The sequence below is a fragment of the Oryctolagus cuniculus genome, chromosome 2, assembly GCF_051225735.1.
Source record: "Oryctolagus cuniculus isolate XC-2025 breed Fujian yellow rabbit chromosome 2, ASM5122573v1, whole genome shotgun sequence".
NCBI lineage: Eukaryota > Metazoa > Chordata > Mammalia > Lagomorpha > Leporidae > Oryctolagus > Oryctolagus cuniculus.
Genome location: NC_142868.1, coordinates 1,887,736 through 1,907,550, shown reverse-complemented (window position 1 = coordinate 1,907,550; position 19,815 = coordinate 1,887,736). Strand labels below are relative to the sequence as shown.

The 19,815-nt window shown below is 52.1% G+C and overlaps 1 protein-coding gene across 2 annotated transcripts in view; it reads right to left on the bottom strand.

The window, feature by feature from the left end:
* HTT (huntingtin) overlaps nt 1-19,815 on the bottom strand; it is a 169,125-nt gene that overhangs the window by 84,928 nt on the left and 64,382 nt on the right. For both annotated transcript variants that reach the window (XM_051836726.3, XM_089325101.1), the window contains exons 13-23: nt 11,174-11,273; nt 10,858-10,976; nt 10,128-10,239; nt 9,779-9,916; nt 8,606-8,764; nt 8,417-8,514; nt 6,339-6,478; nt 4,392-4,455; nt 4,043-4,143; nt 3,502-3,648; nt 1,995-2,115 (exon numbers count right to left, since the gene is read on the bottom strand). In XM_051836726.3, coding sequence (XP_051692686.3) covers nt 1,995-2,115; nt 3,502-3,648; nt 4,043-4,143; nt 4,392-4,455; nt 6,339-6,478; nt 8,417-8,514; nt 8,606-8,764; nt 9,779-9,916; nt 10,128-10,239; nt 10,858-10,976; nt 11,174-11,273 — 1,299 coding nt within the window. The remainder of the gene's footprint in view (nt 1-1,994; nt 2,116-3,501; nt 3,649-4,042; nt 4,144-4,391; nt 4,456-6,338; nt 6,479-8,416; nt 8,515-8,605; nt 8,765-9,778; nt 9,917-10,127; nt 10,240-10,857; nt 10,977-11,173; nt 11,274-19,815) is intronic.

The following is a 19,815-nucleotide window of genomic DNA, read 5'->3' as shown; positions in this document are numbered from 1 at the left end:
AGACTGACCTCTCTTTCTCTCTCTGCTCTCTCTAACTCTGCCTTTCAAATAAATAAATAAATAAATCTTAAAAAAAAAAGACACCCAAATCTTAGTTATCTAACATGCAACTATTTCTTCTGTCACATACAATAAATGAAAAGGTTTCATTTGGCAACTAGAATCAGTACCACTTTTGTGTAATGTTCCATCATTCACAATCTGAAATTCATTTTGGCAATTTTCTGCCAGCAACTTTTCTGAGTATGTGAGGAATGTACTTATGCAAATATTATCTCACCTGCCCAAACACTCAGCCTTTTTTACTCATCTCTTCATAACCTTGAAAGTTCTCCAAAGCACCATATTAAGAGGTGCACAGTGGGGCCAGCACTATGGCGCAGTAGGTTAATCCTCTGCCTGCAGTGCCGGCATCCCATATGGGTGCCGGGTTCTAGTGCCGGCTGCTCCTCTTCTCATCCAGCTCTCTGCTGTGGCCTGGGAAAGCAGTGGAAGATGGCCCACGTGCTTGAGCCCCTGCACCCATGTAGGAGACCTGGAAGAAACTCGGCACCTGGCTTCAGACTGGCGCAGCTCCAGTCATTGTGGCCATTTGGGGAGTGAACCAACAGAAGGAAGACCCTTCCTTGTCTCTCCCTCACACTGTCTGTAAATCTACCTCTCAAATAAAAATAAATCAACTCTTTAAAAATAAAAAGAGTACAGTACACTATGATGTGTATGGAACTTAATCTGAACCAGAATCACTCTTGGATTCTGGAACATAATGGCTTTTTTCCAATTTCAGCATAACAAATAATGATGTAGTTAATTCTGCAAGAGGATTCAAAAAGTTCATGGAGAGGGAATTAAAAGATATGATACTCATACAAAAATGTCTGTTGGCAGTTCATACTTCTTTCCCTTACTATATTTTACAAGGTCTGAGTCAATGATACTAAAGGTATTTGTGGGGAGCAACTCGGACTAGACTAAGTTACTGGAATTAAGACTTATTCTATGCATCTGCTCTCCCACAATATGGCGCTGGGAGAGAAGAAAACAGCTTCTACACAGCTGCCTCCAGTTCAGCCAATAAACTGTAGGACTTGCTCCTGATTGGAGGAGAGCAGCGTGCTCGGCGTGTGGGCAGCCGAGTTGGGATTGGCAGAGGAGGACTATAAAGGAGGAGAGAGACGGCATGCACCAGGAACATCTAAGGGGAACATCTAAGGGGAACACCTGTGCAGCCCCCGAGAGAGCCGGCCGGCGGTGTGCCGCTCCCCTGCGGAAGTGGGGAAAGTGGCCAGGGGGAACCGCCCTTCCACGGAGGTGGAAGGGACAGTAGCCAACCCGGGAAGAACCAGCAGCAAACCCGGGGAGGGCCGAGCAGACAAAAGAACAGCGCAGGGTCCTGTGTCGTTCCTCCACGAAGAGGGGGAGCGACAGTATTTTGTTTTTCTGTTTTGTTTTTTGAAAAGCAAAGAAAGAGTGTTCGTATCCAATCCACTGGTTCACTCCTCAAAAGCCAAAACAGCTGGGGCTGGGCCAGACTGAAGCCCGAAGCCAGAAACCCAATGCAGGTCTCCCATTTGGGTGGCAGGGACCCAGTGACTTGAGCCATCACTGCTGCCACCCAGGGTCTACAGGAGGCAGGAGGCAGCAGCTGGAGCTGGGCAGGGAACCCAGGCAATCCAACGTGTGGCACGGCTAAATGCCCACACCAATATTGGAGGTATTTTAAATTTCTTACCAATTCAAATTATGGTAGTTTTTATTTTATGCATTTCTAAATTAGCTGAAATTTTAAAGACAAGTATGTATTACTTTAATACTCAAAAAACATCCATCTCCATTGATCTTGTAGGAATACGCCAAGATTCTGTTCCTCAAATGCTATTTCATGGGAGCCTCAGAGAGCAGGCACTCACGCCAGCATCCCCCCAGGGACTACCACACAGCCACCAGAATGTCTACTGAAACTCACTTCCCAAGACCGACTGAGCAACACGTACTGTGAGTGCCCGCGTGGTCGACGTGATGAGCGCGTGAGAGACCGCGGCGATGACCCTCGAGAGGTTATTCTCCGTAGTGACGTCGGTTATGCTTGGCAGTAAGCTGTAGCCCCTGTATACTCTAAAAGAAAAGCATGGAGACAACATCTTCTATAGGACCGTATGACATTTTAAAAGGCCAAAAGGCATTCCAAGTTTAAGAGTACAAGCTAAAAGAAGTTAAAGCAGTCTCGAATTCTAAGTGAAAGAGAAACCAGAAGTGAATTCGGTCTCTACTCTGTAAAGGGGCTGGCTTTACCGCTTCCCGCCTTGCGCTGCCCCAGTGGGGTCTCGCTCTCCTCCCAGACTCACCAGTTCTTCAAGCTTTAAGCTAAAAGGACGCCTGGAAACTCGCCTGACTCCAAGATGAAAGCGAGCCCCTCCTGCGCTCCCGAGTGCACACAGTGCCACGTGGTATTCCAACCCTGCGTCACCTTCTATCGCCAGCATGATCATACACAGATTCTGTTCCCCACTGTCTAAAGGACGCCCACGGGGAGCTCACTCTTGGTTCACTTTTGTGCCCAGAGACACCCGACAACAAAGCTCAGGACAACGTGATTTTCTCTTCACGCAGAAACCCTGACAGGGGGCAGCCAAGCAGCACACAGACACGGCAGGGAGCTGGCTGAGGCACGGCTGAGTGGGAGCTGGCCGAGGCGGGCGCAGCCTGGGGCCACCCTCCAGGGACATGGAGCTCGTCCTGTCGTCAGCAACCCTCTGGTCAGCTCCATACACTGCCTCGACTTATCCTAAAGGAGTATTTTCCTGAATCTTCAAAGAGAGGAAGGTGCCAGTTCTGAGGATAAACAAATGAAATTCCCCAAGAGGAAAACACTAAGGTGACCACGCAGTGACCTCCATGTGTTCTGCTTTTCATAAGCAGTCTTCACATGAAAAAGGTGATATTTATTCAGAAATACTGACTTCAAAATTTGACAAGCTGAGATCTGAATGCAGGAAACAAGCAGCAGATGATCATTATTTTTCAGTTTCACTGCTTTTTAAAAAATTGCCACTCAGTAGAAAAGACATTATCAGATAAAGCTAATTTTTAAAATAGCACTGACAAACAGAGAAAACTCTAAATTGCTACAGCATTTCTGCTCTACTCAGCTGAGACTGAGAAGAGAGCAAGGTGGTGTGGCCGTTATGTCACCACACTCAACAGCCCTGAAAACCACGGGCAGGACAGCATGCCATCCTCTTCAGGAGGACACGAACTCTAATGGGCAAGCTTTCAGGTGACACACGAGAGTCAGACATAATGCCACGGACTCACCAGAAGACGCACATCACCCCTGCTGTGTGCCCCAAGCAGGGCTTTCGTACAGAGGTGCTGTGCCACACCCTGAGAAAGACCAACAGCCACCAGGCAGGACGACCCCCCGAGACGTCCTGGTCCAAAGTGTGCTTCCGTAAACACGGCCTACGGAAAGGCGTCCGAGAAGGACAGCGCTGCGCGTACCTGGTTATGGTGCTAACGGAGAAGTGAGAAGGAGGCTGTGTCTCGTGCATGAGAAGTTTCAGGTAAACACTGCTTTGATCTCTTGCCACGGCCACTACTGGGTCCGCCTGTCCTTGGTCACACTTGTAAAACAGCTTTGGGACAAGCCTAACATAAAAGTAAGTGTGCTTTACGTAAGGAAGCAGGTAACACTCACTGCGCTCCCTCCCACCTCCCCCCTGCTCCCAGTGGTCACCTCCAGCGCAGGGCTGAAGCTGAGCTGCACTTCCTTCTGAGTTACTCCGCATTCTCCCCAGTCGCGACAATGAAAGTGCACTGCTTTTTAGATGCAAGGCTCGGATTTTGCTTTTTGTTTTTATTGTCATTTCAGATTCTGATGGCAGTGAGTACTTTTTTTGACAGTTTCAGAGTAAAATGACTGAAACTGAGCCCCAAAGACTCAGCACTCCCTAGAGCTTCTGCATTCTTCCCGCTCTTCCTATTAGCAGCCCACGCAGTGGTTCGCCCAAAGGTGCCCAGAGACAGACACTGGTTGACGTACCTTATCAAGGACGCTGCAGCAACACGTCGCACCCGGGGGTCTTCGTCCCCAAGCAGATGGAGGACAACATTATGCAGCACTCGTTCTTGCAGTTTTAAAAGCTTTTAAGAGAAGGATGATAAAAACAGATCATCTCTGTAGTTGATCAAATTTGGCTACAATATTTTTGGAAAGCTAGTGGCAAAGATCTCAAGGTTACCAGTCTTAAACCCACGCCGTGCCACAGCTTGCATGGTGTGACCTGTGTCTGAAAAGCACCCAGCACACGAGTGCACTCAGACACCCCACAGCACCAGGAAAGCCCAGGTCCCGGGAGGTCAACTCGGCCGCGCGAGCACAAGCTGCTTACCCCTGTGTAATGGTGAGCGCCTCTATGCAAACTCTCGGCTTTCGCCTCCAGAAAGCTCACCAGCCTGGGGAGGAACACAAGGGGGACACTGTCCTCAGCGCTCTGCACACACGCCACAACACCTGCAGGATGTGACACAGCACGGCACAGGGGCTCGGCGCGCAGGTGCAAAAGGACACAACAGAGCGGTAGTTTCAAATTAACCGAATGGACATTCCTCTCAGTAAGGCTCAAAAAGATAGTACTTGGTAAATTGTCTTTCTGAAAATAAACATCACTATTTCAAAAGATCTCTTTCAAATAAATCGAAAATAAATAAATAAGGATTTAAAAATTAAAGGGGCCAGTGTTGTGGCTTGGTGAGTTAAGCCACCACGCGAGATGCCAGTATCCCATATGGCACCAGTTTGAATGCCAGCTGCCCCACTTCCAATCTAGCTCCATGCTAATGTGCCTGGGAAAGCAGCACAAGACAGCCCAAATCTGGTGCCCCTGCCACCCACGTGGGAGACCCAGATGAGGCTCCTGGTTCCTGGTTTCAGCCTGGCCCAGCCCCAGCAGTGCAGGCATTTGGTGAGTGAACCAGCAGATAGAAAATATTTCTCTCTCTCTTCTCTAATTCTGCCTTTAAAAAACTTGAAAAAAAAAATTTTTTTTTTTCCTGACAGGCAGAGTGGACAGTGAGAGAGAGAGACAGAGAGAAAGGTCTTCCTTTTGCCGTTGGTTCACCCTCCAATGGCCACCGCGACTGGCGCGCTGTGGCCGGTGCACCACGCTGATCCGAAGGCAGGAGCCAGGTGCTTCTCCTGGTTTCCCATGGGGTGCAGGGCCCAAGCACTTGGGCCATCCTCCACTGCACTCCCAGGCCACAGCAGAGAGCTGGCCTGGAAGAGGGGCAACCGGGACAGAATCCGGCGCCCCGACCAGGACTAGAATCTGGTGTGCTGGCGCCACAAGGCAGAGGATTAGCCTAGTGAGCCGCGGCGCCAGCCAAAAAATTTTTAAAACTCAACATAAGCTAAAATTTAAAAATGTTTGTTTTAACTTATTTGCAAGGCAGAGAGAGAGGGAGAGATTATCTTTCATTCAATGGTTCACTCCTCAGACATTTGCAACAGCCAATGCTGAGCCAGGCCAAAGTCAGGGTCTCCCATGGACGTGGCAGGAACTCAAGTAACTGAACCTTCATCTGCTGCCTCCTAGGACAGGCTCTGCAGGAAGCTAGATTGAAAGCAGAGGTGGCAGTATGGAACCAGAGATACTGGTCAGAGTGCAGGTGACCCAAGCAGTGGCTTAGCCCACTGAGCCACAAGAAAAGGTATAAAATAAAATTTTTAAAAATCAGGGCTCATTTATTCCCACCATCTAGATCATCAGAAAGTCCACTGCTCCACCTTAATTTAAACATTCCAGGTACATGGGGCCAGCATGTGCTACAACGGGTTAAGCTGCTGCCTACAACTCCAATAGCCCCTGTGAGCATCGCTTCGAGTCCCGGCTGCCCAACTTCAGATATGGTTCCCTGCAAATGCGCCTGGGAAAACAGTGGGAGATGGCCCAAGTACCTGGCTCCCTGCCACCTATATTGGAGACTCAGATGGAGTTCTAGGCTCCTGGGTTTGGCCTGGCCCAGTCCCAGCTGTTACAGCCATTTGGGGAGTGAACTAGCAGATGGAAGACCTCTCTCTCTAACTATGCCTTTCAAATAAAAAATAAATAATAATAAATAAATACTCCAAGTATAGGGTGAAGTTCAGCAAAAGTTAATGGGAAGGAGAAAACCACTCTCATCTTCCTAAACCACTTGGATTTCTCATACACAGGACCACGGACAACCTACACGAATTGCAGGGACTTGTTCACTCCAACTCAGCTCAAGCCCGGGACTGGCTTAGCTCCAAGTTCTGAGCTTTTGTTCCTTAAACCTAATTACTCTGACTCACTTACCTAAAGTCGATCTCTGCAAGAGTTTCCAAGAGCTCTGTCCTCACCAGCCAATAGGAGCTGTTCTTCAGGGCCAGCAGCTCGATGATCAGCTGCAAGCCCAAGTCGCTGTAGCTGCTGCTGCACAGGCTCGCGATGCAATGCTGGAAGACACGGGCCGGGAAGAGTGGCAGGCTCACTCCACGCACCGTGGCACTCTGCACACACTGCTGTTTTGTGGTGCTTTTATTAACTGCTACAGGGATACGGCACTTTTCCCACATTTCTCAGAAACCTTCATGGTACAAACTTTTCCTTAGTAAATCCAAGTTTAAAAGCAAGTATGGGCCAGCACCGCGGCTCACTAGGCTAATCCTCCGCCTAGCGGCACCAGCACACTGGGTTCTAGTCCCGGTTGGGGCGCCGGATTCTATCCCGGTTGCCCCTCTTCCAGGCCAGCTCTCTGCTGTGGCCAGGGAGTGCAGTGGAGGATGGCCCAGGTGCTTGGGCCCTGCACCCCATGGGAGACCAGGAAAAGCACCTGGCTCCTGGCTCCTGCCATCGGATCAGCGCGGTGCGCCAGCTGCAGCGCGCTGGCCGCGGCGGCCATTGGAGGGTGAACCAACGGCAAAGGAAGACCTTTCTCTCTGTCTCTCTCTCTCACTGTCCACTCTGCCTGTCAAAAAAAAAAAAAAAAAAAAAAAGGCAAGTATGTCCCTTTCATGTAACTATTTCTTTCCTTCCATTTCCATCTGTGGGAATTCTTGGCCTCAAATCTCAAACATTTCACACCCATTTCTCTGTGGTGAAATGGGAGACCACTCAACACAGCCATACACAGAGCCCAGATAGGACCAGGGACCCACACCAAGTGTCACTCCCTGGTGTCGCTGTGTATGTGATGCCTAAGGGAACAGGGCAGGCCTCCCGCTGCCATCCCTTGCCCCACAAGCCATCAGGTGAGCTGGGACGCTATCCTACACTGCAACTTGGCAAACGCGTGGGCCTGGAGGAAAACTGTGCCAGGCCAGGAGACCGAGGCACACGATGCACCCCAGATCTCACAGTGGGTGGGGTCTTGTGGCAACTGTGGTCGGCCGGCTACCTGTGGCTTCTCAGCCACAGGCTCCACATGGCCAGCGCCGCGGCTCACCAGGCTAATCCTCCACCTGCGGCGCCGGCACACCGGGTTCTAGTCCCGGTCGGGGCGCTGGATTCTGTCCCAGTTGCTCCTCTTCCAGGCCAGCTCTCTGCTGTGGCCTGGGAGGGCAGCGGAGGATGGCCCAAGTGCTTGGGCCCCTGCACCCACATGGGAGACTGGGAGGAAGCACCCAGCTCCTGACTTCAGATTGACGTAGCGGCCATTAGGGGAGTGAACCAAAGGAAGGAAAACCTTTCTCTCTGTCTATAATTCTCTCTCTGTCTAACTCCGCCTGGCAAAAAAAAATTAAAAAAAAAAAAAAAGGCTCCACATGCTGCCCCCTAAAGGAGGCAGGACATTCCACCTGGCACAAAGAGGCTCATTAGACAACTCCTAGTGCTGCCTTTCACATAATACCATGGGTTTGGTATTTTAAAATTCAACAGATTTTACGCTCAATGAGCAACGTTTATTTCTAAATATACCATTCAGGAAAATGTATATTTCAAACCAATACTATGAGAATTAAAACTTAAATTAGAACGTATTAAGCCTTAACTCCATTGGCAGCATTTCACTTCTAAATCTGACTTATGGACAGCATTCATCACTGCTGACAACTCTGCAATACGTGCAGGTAGACCCTGGGAAGCTCCTGTTGAGCTGGAGTAACGGTCAGTGCCCAGCTTTCCCCAAGAGTACGCTCAGGGCCAGCGCCGTGGCGAGTGGGCTAATCCTCTGCCTGCGGCGCCAGTCACCCATGTGGTCTGCACCATGTGGGAGACCTGGAAGAAGCTCCTGGCTCCTGGCTTCGGATCGGCACAGCTCCAGCTGTTGCAGCCATTTGGGGAGTGAACCAGCAGATGGAAGACCTTTCTTTCTGTCTCTCCCTCTGTCTTTAACTTTATCTCTCAAATAAATAAATAAAATCTTTAAAAAAAAAAAAAAAGAGTATGCTCACCCTCACAGCCGTACAAGCCAACTTGCAAGTAACAGAAGATTCATCTTTCAAAGTCTTCTGCAGCAAAGGAACGCAATCCGCCAGAGAAAATGTATTTCCTAACCAAAGAACAAGTAATGAACGTATCTTCGTGTAAACTTAAACTTGGGAGTGATATCTAGAAGCCCCCAGTGAAGCCCTGGCCGTTACCTGTCAGGGTTCTAACGGTGCCCATCCAGTCCTCCACACAGAAGCGAGACCTGCTGAGGATGGAGGAGATTAGGGTCCCACAGAGAATGGCGGTGGCTCCTCTGACCTGTGGGTCTCCATGATCGATGTAGTTCAAGATGTCTGAGATGTACTGCTCCTCTGTGGAAACAAACAGCTCAGCCACTGAACAGTCCCACACCATCACCTCTCTACCTCAAAAGAAAAGCTTACTTCTCAAGAAGAAAAAAAGAGGCAGGGAGGATGGGGTGGTACTTCCCAAACCTAGAAATGACTATAATAACCCTCAGTGGTTTAGAAAAAACAGAGGCTGGCATTGTGGTGTAGCGGTTAAGCTACCAGCACCAGTGTGACTCACAGCTGCTCCACTTCCAATCCAGCTCCCTGCTAATGTCACTGGGAGGCCCCTGCACCCATGTGGGAGACGTGGACGAAGCTCCTGGCTCCTGGCTCTGGCCTGGTCCAGCCCCAGCTGTTGAAGCCATTTGGGGAGTGAACCAGCAGATGGAAGACCTCTCTCTCTCTCTCTCTCTGTGTGTGTGTGTGTGTGTGTGTGTCTGTCTGTCTGTCTGTCTGTCTGTCTCTTCCTCTCTAACTCTGCTTTTCAAATAAATAAATCTTAAAAAAAAAAAACTGGGGGTGGAGGTTAAGGATTCTAAATTCATTAGACTGTTGCTGATGTCTCCCCAATACAACCGATTTTTAGATTACAATACCAGGCTGTCAGACAACAATCTAAGGTTTCATTTCAAAAAAACATTTCAAAAACTAAATCACCGCACACTTGCCCAGCATAAACTCCCTTGAGAGGGGCAAGAGGGTCTCTCCTCCCCACCAACCGTGTACAGCAGGAGTCAGGGCCTGCCGAGGCCTCCCCCAATCTCTGTCCCCACCGTCTGGGCGGGACTCAGACCAACCTTGAACACGCAGTTTGCACTGTAGGTCTAAATCCAACAGGCACATAAACTGGCTCTTAATGTTCTCAGATCTCTGCTTTTGTTGTATGTTTCAATAATGAGCACCCTATCATGAAATTAAGAACAGCACTACTCATGTTTTATGGAGAATTACACAGGCTCAAACACCACTGTTCTAAACCCAAAATGGCAAGACTGTGTGAAACATGGAGGAGGAGGACACGACCTCCTAACATACCTCGGTGTTCCACAGCGTCAAGAGGTGCTTTATACAGCGTGCTGAAGAAGGACTCCGGATGAAGGGCCACTGCTGCCCCTACGCAGCTGAGGGCCAGGGCCTTCACGCTGACCCGCACGTCCCTGTCTGGAACCAGCACTGCAAAGGGAACACCGAGCACCTTCAGACCCAAAGCAGCAGACGTTCAGTTTTCAAAGCAACACTGGCCCCAGTAAACTACCCACCCCATCGCTCCCCTCAGCTCCCCCCAGCTGGCCCCTTAGTGCACTTCCTCTGCAGCTGTGACCAAACAGTACAACAAGGCCACGGAGCTGACCTCTGCAACCGGCAGCCCATCGTCCACACCTACCGTTCTTCTCGCCAGTCAACAAGAACGAAGCAGATAACAGGCGGACACAGTGGACGAGAGGGGCAGCATCACCATCGGCAGACTGTCCTATGTCACCTTTGATTCGACATGGCTGCAGAAGAGAAACTGATGTCTGTCTGCCTTGTGACCAAAAGACAAAATCCTTAGTCCGCTAAGCCAACATCTGAGCCATTACGGCAGGTCAGAGGAGTGCATCACACTTCACGGGCCAGGGCAGAGGACCAGCCTGGCACGCAGGGAGGGCACCCGGCGGAAAGGCTGCATGGGAAGCAGTGCAGGCAGCGGACGGCGCCCGGGGCGGCCCGGGGCAGGAGGTACAGTGGGCACCCGGCAGAGACCGCAGGAGCACAACAGCGATTCTGCCCGGTGGGACTGACTGGGACACCTGACTGCTGGCCCTCACAGGAAGTCAGTACACTTCTGCTACAGAAAACGGGGAGGTTTTACAAACAGCATAATGGAACAAGGAAAGACGCTGCAGGTCCACGCACGACCCCACGCACAGCAGGGGAGCAGCAGGGCAGCACGGAGCGCAGGGAAGCTTTGTGTGGGGAGGATTCGGGCAGCACCTGGAGGGCAGAAAGAGCCTGCCTGGGAAGAGGTCGGCATTCACAGGGGAAGTAAGCCCAGAGGGGAACGGCAATAAGCCAGGCAGACGCCAGCGGGCTGGGCTTCACCCAGCGGGGCCGCAGACACTGCCGGCCCTCACCTTGCTCTCCTGCGCCCCGGGTTCGGCAGCTTCGTCTCTTGCGGCAAGCTTCTCGACACTGCTGTCGGACAGCTGTCTGCTGTGACCCGTGCTCCTCAGTAAGTGTGCCTGCTGAAGGGCTGCACAGGCACAGACCAAGAGGGGGCAGTCAGTCCCAGCTCCAGCAAAACACACTGATGTATACAAAGTTCAAGAAAAGGATTACTCCCCAAAGGACCCTTTCCATCTGCTATTTACAATCCAGAAAACAGGTCAAGTGAAGAGGCCCCAGGCAGGCATCACAGCCCCCTGCCGCAGGTCACCTCCGTGAACCCACCGAGGGAGGAGCTCCTGAAGACATCGGCGGCGTCCTCGTCTTCGTCCTGGGCTTGTCCGATCTGCGTGCCCGAGTACTGGCTGTCGGCGCCGTCTAACACCTGAGCGGTTCAAGGGGGGCTGTGAGGATTCTGAAGTGTGACCACCAACAGACGAGGCCTCAAACGCAGCCGGGCAAAAGCCACAGCACAGCCACCTCCACCGTATCAAGAAACGGAATGAGGGGCAGGTGCACACAGCACATCCACAGACGTCGCCACGAGTCTATGGGTCACAGCCACTACTAATTCGTGAAAAGCTTCTAGAGCTCTGAAAATGTCAAAGACATTCCAATCTGGAAATTTCTCTTGGATATAAAGAAGAAAAACCCAAACAAAAATCCTTGTCTTCATAAACAAATTCATACAGGATCTCAAAAATGAAAACAAGGCTTTCAGACAAAATCTAGTAACATAACAGGTATTTCTTAAACTGCTAATATCAAGCCCACTACATGTGGTTTCTGTATCTCCTATGCTTAGCCCAAAGTTTCGCTCGTGATTTCAGGTTGCAAAATATTTCATTCACTTGAAATCTCCAGGGTGCTCTACTAGCAAATCATCACTGAAATACTTCCTTCTTTTGGGGTATCAAGTTCTAGAACATCATTCCAAACCCTCCTTTATTAAAAGCAGGGGTGGGGGCTGCTGTGTCACAGCGGGTTCAGCTGCCTGCTGGGGGCACACAGGCCGCATCACCGTGTCCTGCCACTCCACATCAGGCTCTGACCCAGCTTCCAGCCGCTGCGCCTGGGAGGCAGCGGGTAACGGCCCCACGCACCTGGGGTCCTGCACCCACATGGGAGACCTGCATGGGGTTCTGGACTTCCGGTTTTAGCTTGGCTGAGGCCCAGTTGTCACAGCTATTTGGGGAGTAAACTAGTGGAGGGAAGATCTCTCTGTCACTCTCTTTCTCTGTCACTCTTTCAAGTTGGTAAAATAAATCTTTAAAAAAAATTAATTTTAAAAATCAAACAACATAATCAAAAGCCACCAAGAAAAGTTATTTTCTCCACCTTCTACCCTCCACAGGATTTCACAAAGCAACAGCTGAGCCGATCAAGAAGCTAAAACAAGAAAGCAGTCTCCAGGCCCAACAGCATGTGCCCCCCTGCACACCAGGCAGGGTCACAGGGCTTCCCCTGGAGCGGCCCTAATTCCCAGCCGAATCACCAGGACTGCGGCATCCTCATCTATATAGAAAGCAAGCTGGGGCAAAGAGGGGACTGCAGAGCCAAAACAGGGAGAAGCCAAGGGCCTCTCCACCAGGCTGAGCTGCCTCCTGAGATCCCTACCCTCCTACGTGTGTCTCTCTGCAGCACTACCATGGCCCACGTACACACTGGGGACGCCTGTCCCACACGTGCACACTGTGTCATTACTGTGGATGTCTGTCCACACGTGCACACTGTGTCTCATTACTGTGGATGGCTGTCCACACGTGCACACTGCGTCTCATTACTGGGGATGTCTGTCCACACGTGCACACTGCGTCTCATTACTGGGGATGCCTGTCCACACGTGCACACTGTGTCATTACTGGGGATGTCTGTCCCACACGTGCACACTGTGTCTCATTACTGGGGATGCCTGTCCACACGTGCACACTGCGTCTCATTACTGGGGATGTCTGTCCACACGTGCACACTATGTCTCATTACTGGGGATGTCTGTCCACACGTGCACACTGTGTCTCATTACTGGGGATGTCTGTCCACACGTGCACACTGTGTCTCATTACTGTGGATGCCTGTCCCACACGTGCACACTGCGTCTCATTACTGGGGATGTCTGTCCACACGTGCACACTGTGTCTCATTACTGGGGATGTCTGTCCACACGTGCACACTGCGTCTCATTACTGGGGATGTCTGTCCCACACGTGCACACTGTGTCATTACTGGAGATGTCTGTCCCACACGTGCACACTGTGTCTCATTACTGGGGATGTCTGTCCACACGTGCACACTGTGTCTCATTACTGGGGATGGCTGTCCACACGTGCACATTGCGTCTCATTACTGGGGATGTCTGTCCCACACGTGCACACTGCGTCTCATTACTGGGGATGTCTGTCCACACGTGCACACTGCGTCTCATTACTGGGGATGCCTGTCCCACACGTGCACACTGCGTCTCATTACTAGGGATGTCTGTCCACACGTGCACACTGTGTCTCATTACTGGGGATGTCTGTCCACACGTGCACACTGTGTCTCATTACTGGGGATGCCTGTCCACACGTGCACACTGTGTCTCATTACTGGGGATGTCTGTCCCACACGTGCACACTGTGTCTCATTACTGGGGATGCCTGTCCACACGTGCACACTGTGTCTCATTACTGGGGATGTCTGTCCCACACGTGCACACTGTGTCTCATTACTGGGGATGCCTGTCCACACGTGCACACTGCGTCTCATTACTGGGGATGTCTGTCCACACGTGCACACTGTGTCTCATTACTGGGGATGCCTGTCCACACGTGCACACTGTGTCTCATTACTGGGGACGCCTGTCCACACGTGCACACTGTGTCTCATTACTGGGGACGCCTGTCCACACGTGCACACTGTGTCTCATTACTGGGGATGTCTGTCCACACGTGCACACTGCGTCTCATTACTGGGGATGTCTGTCCACACGTGCACACTGCGTCTCATTACTGGGGATGTCTGTCCCACACGTGCACACTGTGTCTCATTACTGGAGATACCTGTCCCACACGTGCACACTGTGTCTCATTACTGGAGATACCTGTCCCACACGTGCACACTGTGTCTCATTACTGGGGATGTCTGTCCACACGTGCACACTGCGTCTCATTACTGGGGATGCCTGTCCACACGTGCACACTGCGTCTCATTACTGGGGATGCCTGTCCACACGTGCACACTGTGTCTCATTACTGGGGATGTCTGTCCCACACGTGCACACTGTGTCTCATTACTGGGGATGTCTGTCCACACGTGCACACTGTGTCTCATTACTGGGGATGTCTGTCCCACACGTGCACACTGTGTCTCATTACTGGGGATGTCTGTCCCACACGTGCACACTGCGTCTCATTACTGGGGATGTCTGTCCACACGTGCACACTGCGTCTCATTACTGGGGATGCCTGTCCACACATGCACACTGCGTCTCATTACTGGGGATGCCTGCCCCACACGTGCACACTGTGTCTCATTACTGGGGATGCCTGTCCACACGTGCACACTGCGTCTCATTACTGGGGATGCCTGTCCACACGTGCACACTGCACTTCATTACTGGGGATGCCTGTCCACACGTGCACACTGTGTCTCATTACTGGGGATGTCTGTCCACACGTGCACACTGTGTCTCATTACTGGGGATGCCTGTCCACACGTGCACACTGCGTCTCATTACTGGGGATGCCTGTCCCACACGTGCACACTGCGTCTCATTACTGGGGATGCCTGTCCACACGTGCACACTGCGTCTCATTACTGGGGATGCCTGTCCACACGTGCACACTGTGTCTCATTACTGGGGATGTCTGTCCACACGTGCACACTGTGTCTCATTACTGGGGATGTCTGTCCACACGTGCACACTGCGTCTCATTACTGGGGATGCCTGTCCACACGTGCACACTGCGTCTCATTACTGGGGATGCCTGTCCCACACGTGCACACTGTGTCTCATTACTGGGGATGTCTGTCCCACACGTGCACACTGCGTCTCATTACTGGGGATGTCTGTCCACACGTGCACACTGCGTCTCATTACTGGGGATGCCTGTCCCACACGTGCACACTGTGTCTCATTACTGGGGATGTCTGTCCCACACGTGCACACTGCGTCTCATTACTGGGGATGTCTGTCCACACGTGCACACTGTGTCTCATTACTGGGGATGTCTGTCCACACGTGCACACTGTGTCTCATTACTGGGGATGTCTGTCCACACGTGCACACTGTGTCTCATTACTGGGGATGCCTGTCCCACACGTGCACACTGCGTCTCATTACTGGGGATGTCTGTCCACACGTGCACACTGTGTCTCATTAGGGGATGTCTGTCCCACACGTGCACACTGTGTCTCATTAGGGGATGTCTGTCCCACACGTGCACACTGTGTCTCATTACTGGGGATGTCTGTCCCACACGTGCACACTGTGTCTCATTACTGGGGATGTCTGTCCCACACGTGCACACTGCGTCTCATTACTGGGGATGCCTGCCCCACACGTGCACACTGTGTCTCATTACTGGGGATGTCTGTCCACACGTGCACACTGCGTCTCATTACTGGGGATATCTGTCCCACACGTGCACACTGTGTCTCATTACTGGGGATGTCTGTCCCACACGTGCACACTGTGTCTCATTACTGGGGATGTCTGTCCACACGTGCACACTGTGTCTCATTACTGGGGATGTCTGTCCCACACGTGCACACTGTGTCTCATTACTGGGGATGTCTGTCCACACGTGCACACTGTGTCATTACTGGGGATGTCTGTCCCACACGTGCACACTGCGTCTCATTACTGGGGATACGTGTCCCACACGTGCACACTGCGTCTCATTACTGGGGATGGCTGTCCCACACGTGCACACTGTGTCTCATTACTGTGGATGTCTGTCCACACGTGCACACTGCGTCTCATTACTGGGGATGTCTGTCCACACGTGCACACTGCGTCTCATTACTGGGGATGCCTGTCCCACACGTGCACACTGCGTCTCATTACTGGGGATGTCTGTCCACACGTGCACACTGCGTCTCATTACTGGGGATGTCTGTCCACACGTGCACACTGTGTCTCATTACTGGGGATGTCTGTCCACACGTGCACACTGTGTCTCATTACTGGGGATGTCTGTCCACACGTGCACACTGTGTCTCATTACTGGGGATGTCTGTCCACATGTGCACACTGTGTCTCATTACTGGGGATGCCTGTCCCACACGTGCACACTGTGTCTCATTACTGGGGATGCCTGTCCCACACGTGCACACTGTGTCTCATTACTGGGGATGTCTGTCCCACACGTGCACACTGCGTCTCATTCCTGGGGATGCCTGTCCCACACGTGCACACTGCGTCTCATTACTGGGGATGTCTGTCCACACGTGCACACTGTGTCTCATTACTGGGGATGTCTGTCCCACACGTGCACACTGTGTCTCATTACTGGGGATGCCTGTCCACACGTGCACACTGCGTCTCATTACTGGGGATGTCTGTCCACACGTGCACACTGCGTCTCATTACTGGGGATGTCTGTCCACACGTGCACACTGCGTCTCATTACTGGGGATGGCTGTCCACACGTGCACACTGCGTCTCATTACTGGGGATGTCTGTCCACACGTGCACACTGCGTCTCATTACTGGGGATGTCTGTCCACACGTGCACACTGCGTCTCATTACTGGGGATGTCTGTCCACACGTGCACACTGTGTCTCATTACTGGGGATGTCTGTCCCACACGTGCACACTGTGTCTCATTACTGGGGATGCCTGTCCACACGTGCACACTGCGTCTCATTACTGGGGATGCCTGTCCACACGTGCACACTGCGTCTCATTACTGGGGATGCCTGTCCCACACGTGCACACTGTGTCTCATTACTGGGGATGTCTGTCCCACACGTGCACACTGCGTCTCATTACTGGGGATGTCTGTCCACACGTGCACACTGCGTCTCATTACTGGGGATGTCTGTCCCACACGTGCACACTGTGTCTCATTACTGGGGATGTCTGTCCACACGTGCACACTGCGTCTCATTACTGGGGATGCCTGTCCACACGTGCACACTGTGTCTCATTACTGGGGATGTCTGTCCACACGTGCACACTGCGTCTCATTACTGGGGATGCCTGTCCACACGTGCACACTGTGTCTCATTACTGGGGATGCCTGTCCCACACGTGCACACTGCGTCTCATTACTGGGGATGTCTGTCCACACGTGCACACTGCGTCTCATTACTGGGGATGTCTGTCCACACGTGCACACTGTGTCTCATTACTGGGGATGTCTGTCCACACGTGCACACTGCGTCTCATTACTGGGGATGTCTGTCCACACGTGCACACTGCGTCTCATTACTGGAGATGTCTGTCCACACGTGCACACTGCGTCTCATTACTGGGGATGTCTGTCCACACGTGCACACTGCGTCTCATTACTGGGGATGTCTGTCCACACGTGCACACTGCGTCTCATTACTGGGGATGTCTGTCCCACACGTGCACACTGCGTCTCATTACTGGGGATGCCTGTCCACACGTGCACACTGCGTCTCATTACTGGGGATGTCTGTCCACACGTGCACACTGCGTCTCATTACTGGGGATGTCTGTCCACACGTGCACACTGCGTCTCATTACTGGGGATGGCTGTCCACACGTGCACACTGCGTCTCATTACTGGGGATGTCTGTCCACACGTGCACACTGTGTCTCATTACTGGGGATGTCTGTCCACACGTGCACACTGTGTCTCATTACTGGGGATGTCTGTCCACACGTGCACACTGTGTCTCATTACTGGGGATGTCTGTCCACACGTGCACACTGCGTCTCATTACTGGGGATACCTGTCCACACGTGCACACTGCGTCTCATTACTGGGGACGTCTGTCCACACGTGCACACTGCGTCTCATTACTGGGGATGTCTGTCCACACGTGCACACTGCGTCTCATTACTGGGGATGCCTGTCCCACACGTGCACACTGCGTCTCATTACTGGGGATGCCTGTCCCACACGTGCACACTGTGTCTCATTACTGGGGATGGCTGTCCCACACGTGCACACTGTGTCTCATTACTGGGGATGGCTGTCCCACACGTGCACACTGTGTCTCATTACTGGGGATGTCTGTCCACACGTGCACACTGCGTCTCATTACTGGGGATGCCTGTCCACACGTGCACACTGTGTCTCATTACTGGGGATGTCTGTCCACACGTGCACACTGCGTCTCATTACTGGGGACGCCTGTCCACACGTGCACACTGCGTCTCATTACTGGGGATGGCTGTCCACACGTGCACACTGCGTCTCATTACTGGGGATGTCTGTCCACACGTGCACACTGTGTCTCATTACTGGGGATACGTGTCCCACACGTGCACACTGCGTCTCATTACTGGGGATACGTGTCCCACACGTGCACACTGCGTCTCATTACTGGGGATGTCTGTCCCACACGTGCACACTGTGTCTCATTACTGGGGATGTCTGTCCACACGTGCACACTGTGTCTCATTACTGGGGATGTCTGTCCACACGTGCACACTGCGTCTCATTACTGGGGATGTCTGTCCACACGTGCACACTGTGTCTCATTACTGGGGATGTCTGTCCCACACGTGCACACTGTGTCTCATTACTGGGGATGTCTGTCCACACGTGCACACTGTGTCTCATTACTGGGGATGTCTGTCCACACGTGCACACTGCATCTCATTACTGGGGATGTCTGTCCACACGTGCACACTGTGTCTCATTACTGGAGATACCTGTCCCACACGTGCACACTCACACTCACAAGACAGAAAGCAAACTTCAGCCTGTGCACCACACTCAGCACCACACAGCTTCTGCAAGAACAGTCCTGCGCCAGTGCCGCAGCTCACTAGGCTAATCCTCCGCCTGCGGTGCCATCACCCCGGGTTCTAGTCCCTGTCAGGGTGCTGGATTCTGTCCCGGTTGCCCCTCTTCCCGTCCAGCTCTCTGCTGTGGCCAGGGAGTGCAGTGGAGGATGGCCCAGGTCCTTGGGCCCTGCACCCCATGGGAGACCAGGAGAAGCACCTAGCTCCTGGCTTTGGATCAGCGCGGTGCGCTGGCCACAGCGCACCAGCCTTGGCAGCCATTGGAGGGTGAACCAACTGCAAAGGAAAACCTTTCTCTCGCTGTCTCTCTCTCTCACTGTCCACTCTGCCTGTGAAAAAAAGAAAGAAAATAAAAAAAACAAAACAAAACAGTCCTGCTCTCTCGCTTTCACTCTCGTGGCGCTGCTCTCAAACTCTCCCTGCAGAGATCACAGGGCTGCCAGAGACGGCACGGCCCACAAAGCCAGAGACACTTACTCAGAATCTAGGCCTTTACAGAGCACTGGCCACCCCTCTCTAAAACTGAGCAAAAGTACTGAAACTGTGTCCTCTCTTCACTCCAGCTTTCTGAGCAATCTCTAGAACATAAAAGGCACCAAATACAGTGTTTACTAAGTAATTTGATGAGTTAAAGGACAGGGAAGCACTTCATGGACTACAAAGAACTGTAGCAGTGAGACACACCAAAGGAAAATGTTAGCTCCCGGCAGGTCAGCAAACTAGGAGCTCCTGGCTGAAGGCTGAATCCCAGATCCCACCCCCACAGCAGAACATTCGGTCGCTGGTGACAGCTCGGGGGATGGCAGGAGACAGCAGAGGCAAGGGACGGATCATGACGGACATCACATCTCACAGCACGCACTGCTCCTGGTTTGTATGCAGCATTCTTGTATTCCCTCCACAGCCTCATGTCTATTTTAAAATGCTGTGTACAACCTGAAATTTCTCTGAAGTCAAAACACCTATCCTGTTCTTAATGTCCACTCACAGAGATAAGCT